General features: G+C 45.9%; 1 protein-coding gene across 2 annotated transcripts in view; it reads left to right on the top strand.

Moving 5' to 3' along the window:
• The window catches only part of LOC135554387 (ras-associating and dilute domain-containing protein-like), a 32,443-nt gene that overhangs the window by 18,288 nt on the left and 1,263 nt on the right, over positions 1–12,892 (top strand). The window contains exons 10-14 of one of the 2 annotated variants that reach the window (XM_064986675.1): positions 1,906–2,050; positions 3,202–3,365; positions 3,529–3,916; positions 9,988–10,124; positions 12,747–12,886. In XM_064986675.1, the coding sequence (XP_064842747.1) occupies positions 1,906–2,050; positions 3,202–3,365; positions 3,529–3,916; positions 9,988–10,124; positions 12,747–12,886 (974 nt within the window). Of the gene's footprint in view, positions 1–1,905; positions 2,051–3,201; positions 3,366–3,528; positions 3,917–9,984; positions 10,125–12,746; positions 12,887–12,892 lie in introns of both variants that reach the window. The other variant, XM_064986674.1, reaches the window with a different exon arrangement.

Genomic DNA, 12,892 nt, shown 5'->3' with positions numbered 1-12,892 from the left:
CATATCCTGTTTCTGGTCATGTAGGGAAAACCTGTTGCCAGTCTGTGTGTGACACAAGGCTAGCTTTAGCCCTGTCACCTTCAAAGAAAAGAGTGACCTCTGCCGTGACAGGCCCACTCTACTGTATGTCTCATTAATGAATGTCCAGGGGCTGCAGGAAGGCTGTGGACACGTCATGGTCTTGTAATGTTCTCCCGGGTTAGTACATGAGAGAATCATCTCCTACTCAATCCCAATTACAGCACTGTTGTTGTGGATAGTTGTGGGTTTTATCTTAAAACCACAGTTTGCACAGCCCTAAAGCATCAAATTCAGTCAAAGTTGTATTTTCTCCTGCAGCTGCCCTCATATTTAATTTAGATCAAGAGTTTATAGTTTCTTGATCTGATTTTAATTTGATGGAACTCATTCACCAGGAATGAAGAAAGGAGCCTGCTGAGACTCAGTGCAACAAGACTGACAGGGCAGCATTTCACTCTTCCATCCACAGCCATAAGGGGCTAATACAGTATGAGACAACACATGTTCTCAATATCTAACCAGAAGGCAGCCATGGTAACAGCCCCAAAACAGCTCCGCAGTAGTAGAACCAGTCTCCCCTCAGTCAAAGGCTGCCTCTCTCCTCTATTCGTGGGGACTGTTGCTAGGAGGCTGGTGGTTTTGTGTATGGATCACTCCCATGGCACGAGGTCAGATGTTGTGGTTGGTAAAATGGAGCACACACCCTTGTGATATTCTCCGTTTTCCATCTGGAGTTCTGGGCTTGAGGGAGTGAGGGACATAGTAAATTACCAGTGATGTGGCATGGTTTTGTTATGGCTGAGCTCTCTCTGTCTCCAGTAATTACCGATGATACAAAGTTAGGAAGATTGTGTCATTGATGCCACAATGTTATGCCACTTATGACTGGGATACACCAAGTCAAATAGTAGATATAGAAAATAAAGACTTAAAATAATGTCAAAAAATAAGTCACTCTTGCTTATAAACATTCCCATAACTCCTCCTTCTGGCCAGCCTCTGTGCTGTCATGTGACAAAGAGGGTGTGCTCATTGGAGGAATGAAGGGATACAAGGCTGGGGTAAATATGGTCTGATATATTCTACACAATGCCTGTCAGCATACCAATAACACCTCTATGCCAATGATGTCATCTTGCAATGATTCACCTATGTCTTTCTGGTTAGTTACTGAGTCATTAAAACACCTCAGCTCTCCAAGGTGTGTCTGAGTGAATGAGGAAATAGTTGAAGATTAAGTCTCTTGTGTGTTTATTCCCACTAACCAGAGAGAGATCAACTGAGAGGATAAAAACACCTGATTGTTCATAGTCATATAACACAGAGGTAATTAGCACATCTTCTGATGACATCTGACGCTTGATGTTTATGACTCATCAATGTTTAGTCAAATAGATGGAAAATGTGACATTCAGGAACATTGACTACCACAATCAAGCATTTCAACATTTCTCCAGTGTGTGTGTGTGTGTGTGTGTGTGTGTGTGTGTTGATTTTATTATTACTACAGACAGTGACAGGTTGGCATGACAAGTATTACTTACAGTCCTATATGTATTTTCCTAATGAATTCATCACCACATAATCTGTCATAGGAATGACACAAATATGCAATTACAGTACTTGGACAGATTTGTGGTTTGAAATATTTTTTTTACGTGAATAGCTTTGTGTTGAAATAACCCCACTGAGGAAATGCTACCCTGTCATTTATAGTTTCACTAACAACAATTACATCAAACAGCTCTGCCAGCTCTTGCATTTAAAGGATGCCATGTTTACTCTTTTGTGAAATATGCAATCATATTCCTTGTATCATGGTCCTTGTGCCTGTTCTTTGATATTCTTGTAACGTGTTTGTGTACATATGTGTGTGTGTTTCAGGCATCATGGAGCTCTCTGAGGACTGAGTTCATGCCTCTGAACCCAGCCCAACTGCACCACATGCTGAGGGAGTATAACCCAGGCAGGGCCTGTCCTGCAGACTGGAACCCCTCGCCAGACGAGGTGGAGGCTGCCCTCAGGACCAGTGAGTGGAACACAGATACAGCAGAGTCACGGCGGTTAACCACACAGACACGTTCACGTGTATAAACCATATTTTGAAACAAACACACGTGTTTCTTGGACAAACAAATTCCCATAGCCGATGTAGTCTGTACGCTTGTGTACACACTCTCACTCTGCCAAGACTCAATCAGATCAGACTGTCGCCCTGACAGGGTTACACGGAACCCAAACCGGCTGCATGGTGCGCCATCGTGCTTAAATATATTTTGTCCCCCTACACCAAACGCGATCACAACACGCAGGTAAAATATCAAAACAGACTCTGAACCAATGACATTAATTTGGGGACAGGTCGAAAAGCATTAAACATTTATAGCAATTTAGCTGGTTAGCTTGCTGTTGCTAGCTAATTTGTCCTGGGATATAAACATTGAGTTGTTATTTTACCTGAAATGCACAAGGTCCTCTACTCCGACAATTAATCCACACGTAAAATGGTCAATCGAATCGTTTCTAGTCATCTAACCTCTTTCCAGTCTTTTTCATCGTCAGAAATAGAAAGGAGTTCTATTTTAGCCCTTGGCAACGCAGACGCTTGTTTACGCGCACGAGCAGTGTGGATGCAATAATTGAATAACAGAGATTTCTAAATGTATTTTGCAACGTGACGCGAGCGGTGTAGTCAGGGTATTAGTAACTAGAGGCCTATTCCCTGTGTCTGGGAGTGGCTGAGTGTGTTCACCAGAGTAATCCTGTCTGCCTGTCCCAGTCTAACTCTAAATTGGAGCATGGGTACAGGGGGGAGGTTAGAGAGGAGAACCCTGCCCAGCCCAATCAGTCTCACCACTGAGTTAACTCTCAAATCCACCCCTCTCAATATAGGACTTGGCACCTGTCTCCCTTCTCTGTCCCCTGTCACCTCACCTCTTCTGTGTGAATGGCCCAACTCCCGCTGGCACCCCCTGGGGGGAACTTTATCTTGTCCTAGAGGCCATGACTGTCTTTCTTTAACTTGAGAATCTAAAGGATTAACCTACAAATCAGATGTAATTAAGTTAATGAAGTAAAAGGAAATGTAGTGTACACAGTGAGAAAGCTCTTCCTGTTGTAATCTTTTCTGAGTCACGTCTTCTGTCTTTAATGATGTCCTGTATTTTCCTCCTCCTCTAGCTGACATTCTGGTGAGTTTCGACAACCACCCTCCCCTTATCCTGCCTAACAACAACTTCCACCTGGAGTTGGGTAAACCAATCACGGAGCCCGCTCTGTTTGAGCAGCTAGGCCATCTGCAGGACTTCATCCGTAGTCTCCCCACCAGTCAAACAACACAGCAGGTAACCATCTATCTGACCTTCTGACTCTGTATACCCAGAATTTACAAATATACAATCTAATGAGAGGCCAGTGGCCACCCTGGGCTGGTGGTGCTCAGTAAATGAGACATTTTAACTTTGATGTTTTTCCATCTCTGTTTTATTGACTTCTCTCTCCCTTCAGGCACTCAGCGGGACAGCTACAGACGCCAAGTCTGCGACCTCACGCTCCTCACCCTCTGTCACAGTGGTGGTCCCTGACCCAGTTCCCTGCCCCTCGCTCAGGGCAGAGGTGGACTCTTTGAGCCCTGCGGCGCCCCCTCAGGCCCGGGGGTCTCATGGTGACCTAAGCTGTTGCCTGGCAGAGGCAGAGTTGACCCACAAGCTGAAGAGTCTGGAGCTGCAGAACGCCCTACCTAGGAGTAGCCAGGCTGACCTGGGATGCCACAAGAGCCTGGCTCTGGACCCCTCCTGCCTGCTGACGCCCCCCAACACCCCCCAGGGCATGGAGCTGTCTCAGTCTGAGCTGGAGGCAGACCTGCAGGAGGGAGCAGCACGGCAGCACAGGAAAGGTAACACAGAGGGCTATGTCATACAGTCAGGCTACATACAGAGCATTCAGTTACAATACAAACAGCTCTGATTGATAGAAAAGGAGCATAAAAAGCCATGTGTCAGCTGAAGTGTGTTATTGACCAAACATAACAGAGGATTGAGGATGCTGTAACAGTGGGGGGCACATACTGTACATTGTAATCCTAAAAGAAACTGATCCTGTCTCAATCCCCTTGGATGAATTACGAAGACAAAGAATAACAGAGGATCCCTTCATGGCCTTTCCCTCCCTCTGCAGGTTTTGATTAAAGTGATGTAAAACTCCTGTCACAGCAAATACAGCCACCTCAGCTCATACTGTGGCTCATGTACCTAACCCCTGGAGTTAGGTCGCTAGTGCCTCCCTCGTAATATCAACCCACCAATGATTGACAGGCTCCATTAAAGGAAGAATTTGTCTGCTTGACCCGGGAGTCCCTGGTGCATATTTGTCCCCAGTGGCTCCAGGTTGACACAAGGTGCTTGATATGACAGGAGGAGGAGAGCTCTCATCCTCCCTTCATCTTCAACTATTGACTTTGGACAGAAACTACAGGTCATTGGAGGAATAAAGATCTGTTCTGGCTGTGTAAAGGTTGTGTTCTCCCTGTAGGGCGGATTCCATGTGTAGAGGAAAGGCCATTTTCTCCTCGTGCCTATTGTTTTATGAAGCTCTGCTCATGAGGTCATCTGTAGGAGTGGATCGGAGGGGAAAATGAGCAGACTGCTCTCTGGTTATGATTTATTCTGTGGTGGAGGAGTTGAGCTGAGAAAGGGAAGGAAAGGACTAAACATCTTATTCCGTAACTGGGAGGGACACTTCCAGGGTTAACTTCCAGGGATAACAATGACGCCCCCCTCCCTAAAGCAGGTCAGCTTTCTCTGGCGATGTCTCAAACAACGTGTAAGATTCTATCACTTTTATATAAGTCCTATACCAGCCATACTCAACAGGCTGACCGCGGTCCCAATCAAGACTCAGAACGGGGTCATTACGGACCGTGGGTCCCGACAGAAATTACATTTGAAGTGTATGTGTAATTGTATTTAGGAACTCAGCTGGGCTTTCAACTTACTGCTGTTGAGAGTTCTAATTGTAGAATGCAGAAGTGCAATTTTGAAATTTGGTAGCGCATGGACAGTTTTCCTCTTGTTATGTCATTCACTGACAGACCTTAGAGAGCTATTTATAACCTGTCAGAAATGTTCAGTGAATTACTACTAGCCCATGTTAGCTAGATGGGTAAATTAGACTAATCAGCTATCTAAATCCTGTAGTTATCATGGCCAGATTACTTGCCCAGGGGCCTCAACACCAGCGGCCCGCATTGATTTTGTTCAGTTACTCAGGTATCATATGAACACACAGAAATGTCAAAATGTGTAGAATATCAAGAAATTAGCTATAAAACGTCAAAATGCGTAGAATTGCAGGAAACGAGGTTTAAACTGACAACATTTTCTCTCCGCCAGCAATATGGCTGTGTACAACTTAAACAGTTTGAGGTCGCATGGGTTGGGAGGCAGGGGTTTGTTACAACGCCGATTAATGACAATACCTATCCGGACCTTTGCCACCTAGGAAATGTGTGTGACCCCCGGACATTCTCAAATAGTAGTCTAGTGCGCCTGTCCTATACAGTACATTGACTTTTCTCAAGGGATACAATCGTTAAGTCAAACACCTAGCAAAAGAGAGTGAGTCTATAAGTTTGATGCCACTTTATCTAAAACATTGTGGGAATCCTGAATGTTTCTGATTTCAGATACCACAGTCCCAGGTCATATCCAAACAACAGGTTAGATAATAAAAGCCTGTTAGTCCAGTACAATCTAATAGCAGTCCATGGCCTTTCCTGTTGATTAACACCAGATAATTCCCTCATCTCTAAATCAGAGACAAACACTCTGTGTAACATTTGATTGTGTGTAAGTGCTTACCGCCTGCTTAAAGCTTCCTGGCCCCCTGTGTGGTTGTGTGTAAGTGCTTACCGCCTGCTTAAAGCTTCCTGGCCCCCTGTGTGGTTGTGTGTAAGTGCTTACCGCCTGCTTAAAGCTCCTGACCCCCTGTGTGGTTGTGTGTAAGTGCTTACCGCCTGCTTAAAGCTTCCTGACCCCCTGTGTGGTTGTGTGTAAGTGCTTACCGCCTGCTTAAAGCTCCCTGACCCCCTGTGTGGTTGTGTGTAAGTGCTTACCGCCTGCTTAAAGCTTCCTGGCCCCCTGTGTGGTTGTGTGTAAGTGCTTACCGCCTGCTTAAAGCTCCCTGACCCCCTGTGTGGTTGTGTGTAAGTGCTTACCGCCTGCTTAAAGCTCCCTGACCCCCTGTGTGGTTGTGTGTAAAGTGCTTACCGCCTGCTTAAAGCTCCCTGACCCCCTGTGGGGTTGTGTGTAAGTGCTTACCGCCTGCTTAAAGCTTCCTGACCCCCTGTGTGGTTGTGTGTAAGTGCTTACCGCCTGCTTAAAGCTTCCTGGCCCCCTGTGTGGTTGTGTGTAAGTGCTTACCGCCTGCTTAAAGCTCCTGGCCCCTGTGTGGTTGTGTGTAAGTGCTTACCGCCTGCTTAAAGCTCCCTGGCCCCTGTGTGGTTGTGTGTAAGTGCTTACCGCCTGCTTAAAGCTCCCTGACCCCCCCCCTGTGTGGTTGTGTGTAAGTGCTTACCGCCTGCTTAAAGCTCCCTGACCCCCGCCTGTGCTGGCCCCCTTGTGTTGTGTGTAAGTGCTTACCGCCTGCTTAAAGCTTCCTGACCCCCTGTGTGGTTGTGTGTAAGCCTGCTTAAAGCTTCCTGACCCCTGTGTGGTTGTGTGTAAGTGCTTACCGCCTGCTTAAAGCTTCCTGGCCCCCTGTGTGGTTGTGTGTAAGTGCTTACCGCCTGCTTAAAGCTTCCTGGCCCCCTGTGTGGTTGTGTGTAAGTGCTTACCGCCTGCTTAAAGCTTCCTGACCCCCTGTGTGGTTGTGTGTAAGTGCTTACCGCCTGCTTAAAGCTCCCTGGCCCCCTGTGTGGTTGTGTGTAAGTGCTTACCGCCTGCTTAAAGCTTCCTGACCCCCTGTGTGGTTGTGTCTAAGTGCTTACCGCATGCTTAAAGCTTTCTGACCCCCTGTGTGGTTGTGTGTAAGTGCTTACCGCCTGCTTAAAGCTCCCTGACCCCCTGTGTGGTTGTGTGTAAGTGCTTACCGCCTGCTTAAAGCTTCCTGACCCCCTGTGTGGTTGTGTGTAAGTGATTACCGCCTGCTTAAAGCTTCCTGACCCCCTGTGTGGTTGTGTGTAAATGCTTACCGCATGCTTAAAGCTTCCTGGCCCCCTGTGTGGTTGTGTGTAAGTGCTTACCGCCTGCTTAAAGCTTCCTGGGCCCCTGTGTGGTTGTGTGTAAGTGCTTACCGCATGCTTAAAGCTTCCTGGCCCCCTGTGTGGTTGTGTGTAAATAGGGTTTTACTAAAGCTTCCATTTTGTTGATCATAATCAGAACTCATTACGATCAATGGCCCTTGTCTTTATACGGGCTCTATGGTTTAATAGTTTGTCATAATAAAGATATTGTTATGAAAAGGATGTAAAAGGATGTACTATTGAACATTACCCACTTTCACAGAAATATTCTCTAATCAAATCAAATCAAATTGTATTTGTCACATACACATGGTTAGCAGATGTTAATGCGAGTGTAGCGAAATGCTTGTGCTTCTAGTTCCGACAATGCAGTAATAACCAACAAGTAATCTAACTAACAATTCCAAAACTACTGTCTTATACACACAAGTGTAAGGGGATAAAGAATATGTACATAAAGATATATGAATGAGTGATGGTACAGAGCAGCATAGGCAAGATACAGTAGATGGTATTGAGTACAGTATATACATATGAGATGAGTATGTAAACAAAGTGGCATAGTTAAAGTGGCTAGTGATACATGTATTACATAAGGATGCAGTAGATGATATAGAGTACAGTGTATACGTATACATATGAGATGAATAATGTAGGGTATGTAAACATTATATTAGGTAGCATTGTTTAAAGTGGCTAGTGATATATTTTACATCATTTCCCATCAATTCCCATTATTAAAGTGGCTGGAGTTGAGTCAGTGTGTTGGCAGCAGCCATTCAATGTTAGTGGTTGCTGTTTAACAGTCTGATGGCCTTGAGATAGAAGCTGTTTTTCAGTCTCTCGGTCCCAGCTTTGATGCACCTGTACTGACCTCGCCTTCTGGATGGTAGCGGGGTAAACAGGCAGTGGCTCGGATGGTTGTTGTCCTTGATGATCTTTATGGCCTTCCTGTAACATCGGGTGGTGTAGGTGTCCTGGAGGGCAGGTAGTTTGCCCCCGGTGATGCGTTGTGCAGACCTCACTACCCTCTGGAGAGCCTTACGGTTGTGGGCTGAGCAGTTGCCGTACCAGGCGGTGATACAGCCCGCCAGGATGCTCTCAATTGTGCATCTGTAGAAGTTTGTGAGTGCTTTTGGTGACAAGCCAAATTTCTTCAGCCTCCTGAGGTTGAAGAGGCGCTGCTGCGCCTTCTTCACGATGCTGTCTGTGTGGGTGGACCAATTCAGTTTGTCTGTGATGTGTATGCCGAGGAACTTAAAACTTACTACCCTCTCCACTACTGTTCCATCGATGTGGATAGGGGGGTGTTCCCTCTGCTGTTTCCTGAAGTCCACAATCATAATCATGTCAGTTCCCTGGTTATGACATTGACCATAGCTTCCCACCATGTATTACTGTGGCCTCCCAGTCCCATAGTGCTCCTGCTCTCTGCTCAACCTCGGTGGTTTTGGGCGCTAACGGTAACTTACTGCTATTTTGGTAGCATTGCTAATCTTTTAATCTGTACCAAGAATTACAGAGAGGTGGTGATGTCAGGAAAGAAAAGATCAGTGGCTGACCCGTCATGGGAATTTACAGTTGGGTTGGTGCGTGGAATCTTAATCGGGACAGGCATTGTCCAGAGCAGGTCCTGTATGGGGGGCAGATGGGCTTGGGCTGGAGGAGAGCAGGGGGAGACCAGGGGAGAGCAGGGGGAGACCGGGGGAGAGCCGAAGGAGAGCAGGGAAGAGCAGTGGGAGAGCAGTGGGAGACCGGGGGAGACCAGGGGGAGACCGGGGGGAGACCAGGGGGAGACCAGGGGAGAGCCGAAGGAGAGCAGGGAAGAGCAGTGGGAGACCAGGGGAGAGCCGAAGGAGAGCAGGGAAGAGACCAGGGGAGAGCCGAAGGAGAGCAGGGAAGAGCAGTGGGAGACCAGGGGAGAGCCGAAGGAGAGCAGGGAAGAGCAGTGGGAGACCAGGGGAGAGCCGAAGGAGAGCAGGGAAGAGCAGTGGGAGACCAGGTGAGAGCCGAAGGAGAGCAGGGAAGAGCCGTGGGAGACCAGGGGCGAGGTGAAAGTGTAGGGCATGCTGGTGGTACTGTTGCGGGTGGCAGGTTGTTGTCACAGGATAAATACACCACAGAGCACCGGACCAACCTGAGGAAGAGCTTTCCCAAGGCACCAAAGCTTTAGAGCTTGTTCTCAGTGGGGTTCTGTATGGTTCTCATTACAACGTCTATGCATTTACTCCCTACAGTTTTATAGCACTCAGACTTGACATGATTTTTATATGGAGTCCAAATGCAACATCTGTGTTCAATATCAGTGGTAGTTATATGTATGTTGAGGAGGTGAAACCAACTGCGTGTCCCTCTGGAGCAGCTCAGATGAACCTCCAGTCTTTGATCCATATATTTTAATAATAATAATCCTTATAGCACTAATGCCTCTGGACTTCAAAACAAGCCCAGTATTGTGAACTTATCTTTCATATGGACAGACAGACAGAGAGAGGGAGAGACACCCCTAGCAGGTACTGTAGAGGGAAAACCAAAGGGGAACCAGACACTACTTTTGTGTTTTCTGCTGCAGTAAACCCTGTCTCAAATTGCCACAGTGATATGATTTCTTTATAATTTAATTAAAAGGACCACAATAACAGGAAAAGTAGGACTTTAAACAGAGTTACGGTGGGATTGGATACTGTGTCTAATGTGGGGTGTTCTTGTGTGTGTCTCCTCAGCAGGAAGCTGCCCAAGGGAATGTTCTGAGAGAAGGAATGGGAATGTGGAGGAAGAGGAGGAGAAAGAGGGGGATGAAGTGTTTAGCGTGGAGCTACACAGAGGACCTCATGGTCTAGGCCTGGCACTGGTGGATGGAATGGTGGGTGAAATCCTTGTCTTTATTCCTCCACCTCCTCCTTTGTTCATCTCCTTCACCCAAGTCTCATCTTCCTTTTTGTTTCTCTACCTCCCGTTCTTATTCTTCACCTCTCTGCATGGGTAAACCAATGGAACTTGAAAAAGCTCTAACATTCTGTCTGTGCCTGGTTGTACAAAGTGACAGCCTTGTCGATGTGAGGGGCGTGTGCCTCTTATTTGGTCATGTGATTTATGACATCCTAATATACGGCCTTGCGTGGCTGTTCAAACCTCATAGTCGCAAATGAATTAGTTAAAGGTTACATATTTCCCATGATTAACTGTGTTACATCATCATGCATCAAAGGCAGGGAAATCTAGCTTTAAATGAATGATGAGTTGAACTGTGACGTAGATCTCAACTACAGATAGGCTCAACAACTCTTCTTGCTACAGTGCCTTGCGAAAGTATTCGGCCCCCTTGAACTTTGCGACCTTTTGCCACATTTCAGGCTTCAAACATAAAGATATAAAACTGTATTTTTTGTGAAGAATCAACAACAAGTGGGACACAATCATGAAGTGGAACGACATTTATTGGATATTTCAAACTTTTTTAACAAATCAAAAACTGAAAAATTGTGCGTGCAAAATTATTTAGCCCCTTTACTTTCAGTGCAGCAAACTCTCTCCAGAAGTTCAGTGAGGATCTCTGAATGATCCAATGTTGACCTAAATGACTAATGATGATAAATACAATCCACCTGTGTGTAATCAAGTCTCCGTATAAATGCACCTGCACTGTGATAGTCTCAGAGGTCCATTAAATGCGCAGAGCATCATGAAGAACAAGGAACACACCAGGCAGGTCCAAGATACTGTTGTGAAGAAGTTTAAAGCCAGATTTGGATACAAAAAGATATCCCAAGCTTTAAACATCCCAAGGAGCACTGTGCAAGCGATAATATTGAAATGGAAGGAGTATCAGACCACTGCAAATCTACCAAGACCTGGCTGTCCCTCTAAACTTTCAGCTCATACAAGGAGAAGACTGATCAGAGATGCAGCCAAGAGGCCCATGATCACTCTGGATGAACTGCAGAGATCTACAGCTGAGGTGGGAGACTCTGTCCATAGGACAACAATCAGGCGTATATTGCACAAATCTGGCCTTTATGGAAGAGTGGCAAGAAGAAAGCCATTTCTTAAAGATATCCATAAAAAGTGTCGTTTAAAGTTTGCCACAAGCCACCTGGGAGACACACCAAACACGTGGAAGAAGGTGCTATGGTCAGATGAAACCAAAATTGAACTTTTTGGCAACAATGCAAAACGTTATGTTTGGCGTAAAAGCAACACAGCTCATCACGCTGAACACACCATCCCCACTGTCAAACATGGTGGTGGCAGCATCATGGTTTGGGCCTGCTTTTCTTCAGCAGGGACAGGGAAGATGGTTAAAATGGATGGAGCCAAATACAGGACCATTCTGGAAGAAAACCTGATGGCGTCTGCAAAAGACCTGAGACTGGGACGGAGATTTGTCTTCCAACAAGACAATGATCCAAAACATAAAGCAAAATCTACAATGGAATGGTTCAAAAATAAACATATCCAGGTGTTAGAATGGCCAAGTCAAAGTCCAGACCTGAATCCAATCGAGAATCTGTGGAAAGAACTGAAAACTGCTGTTCACAAATGCTCTCCATCCAACCTCACTGAGCTCGAGCTGTTTTGCAAGGAGGAATGGGAAAAAATTTCAGTCTCTCTGTGCAAAACTGGTAGAGACATACCCCAAGCGACTTACAGCTGTAATCGCAGCAAAAGGTGGCGCTACAAAGTATTAACTTAAGGGGGCTGAAAAATTTTGCCAGCCCAATTTTTCAGTTTTTGATTTGTTAAAAAAGTTTGAAATATCCAATAAATGTTGTTCCACTTCATGATTGTGTCCCACTTGTTGTTGATTCTTCACAAAAAATACAGTATCTTTATGTTTGAAGCCTGAAATGTGGCAAAAGGTCGCAAAGTTCAAGGGGCCGAATACTTTCGCAAGGCACTGTATGTGGGACTTTGTGTGTGTGTGTGTGTGTGTGGTTGGTTATGGTATGTGGGTGTGGGCTTAAGCTTGGGTTTACTAACAGGTGTACAACATGTGGTAAATGTGTTGACCTCCTTTTGAAGTCAGCCATGAACCACATTGAGAACACAAAGCTAATTTATCAGAACTAGTAGATTCCTCTTTTGCACAATACGCAGCTGCAATGATCATTCCAATGTCTGCCTTTGGCTTCAAATTCTACTTAAGTGCTGTTTTCATCATTTCATTCATAACAGAAATGTGCCTGGTCTGTGAAAGCCTCTACTCATGTATATGCATGCAGGTGTAGTGCTGTGGAGGATTCTATAGCATGTGGTGCCCCCTGTAGGATAGAGATGAAACAACGGAGATGTTCCTGTAGTGATACTATAGTGCAGGTACGGCATGTCCTCAGCACCAACCTCAACGCTTCCTGCATCCTCCTGTGTCCTCTGTAGGATAGAGATGAAACAACGGAGATGTTCCTGTAGTGATACTATAGTGCAGGTACGGCATGTCCTCAGAACCAACCTCAATGCTTCCTGCATCCTCCTGTGTCCTCTGTAGAAAACACCTCTGAAGATGACTGGGATCTATATCAAGTCAGTGGTACCAGAGTCCCCAGCCGCCCAGTGCCAGAAGCTGAGGTTGGGAGATCGTATCCTGGCTGTGAACGGCATCAGTCTGGTGGGCATGGAATACCACATGTAAGT

The sequence above is a fragment of the Oncorhynchus masou genome, chromosome 14, assembly GCF_036934945.1.
Source record: "Oncorhynchus masou masou isolate Uvic2021 chromosome 14, UVic_Omas_1.1, whole genome shotgun sequence".
Taxonomy (NCBI): domain Eukaryota; kingdom Metazoa; phylum Chordata; class Actinopteri; order Salmoniformes; family Salmonidae; genus Oncorhynchus; species Oncorhynchus masou.
This window is presented reverse-complemented; position numbering and strand designations above follow the sequence as displayed.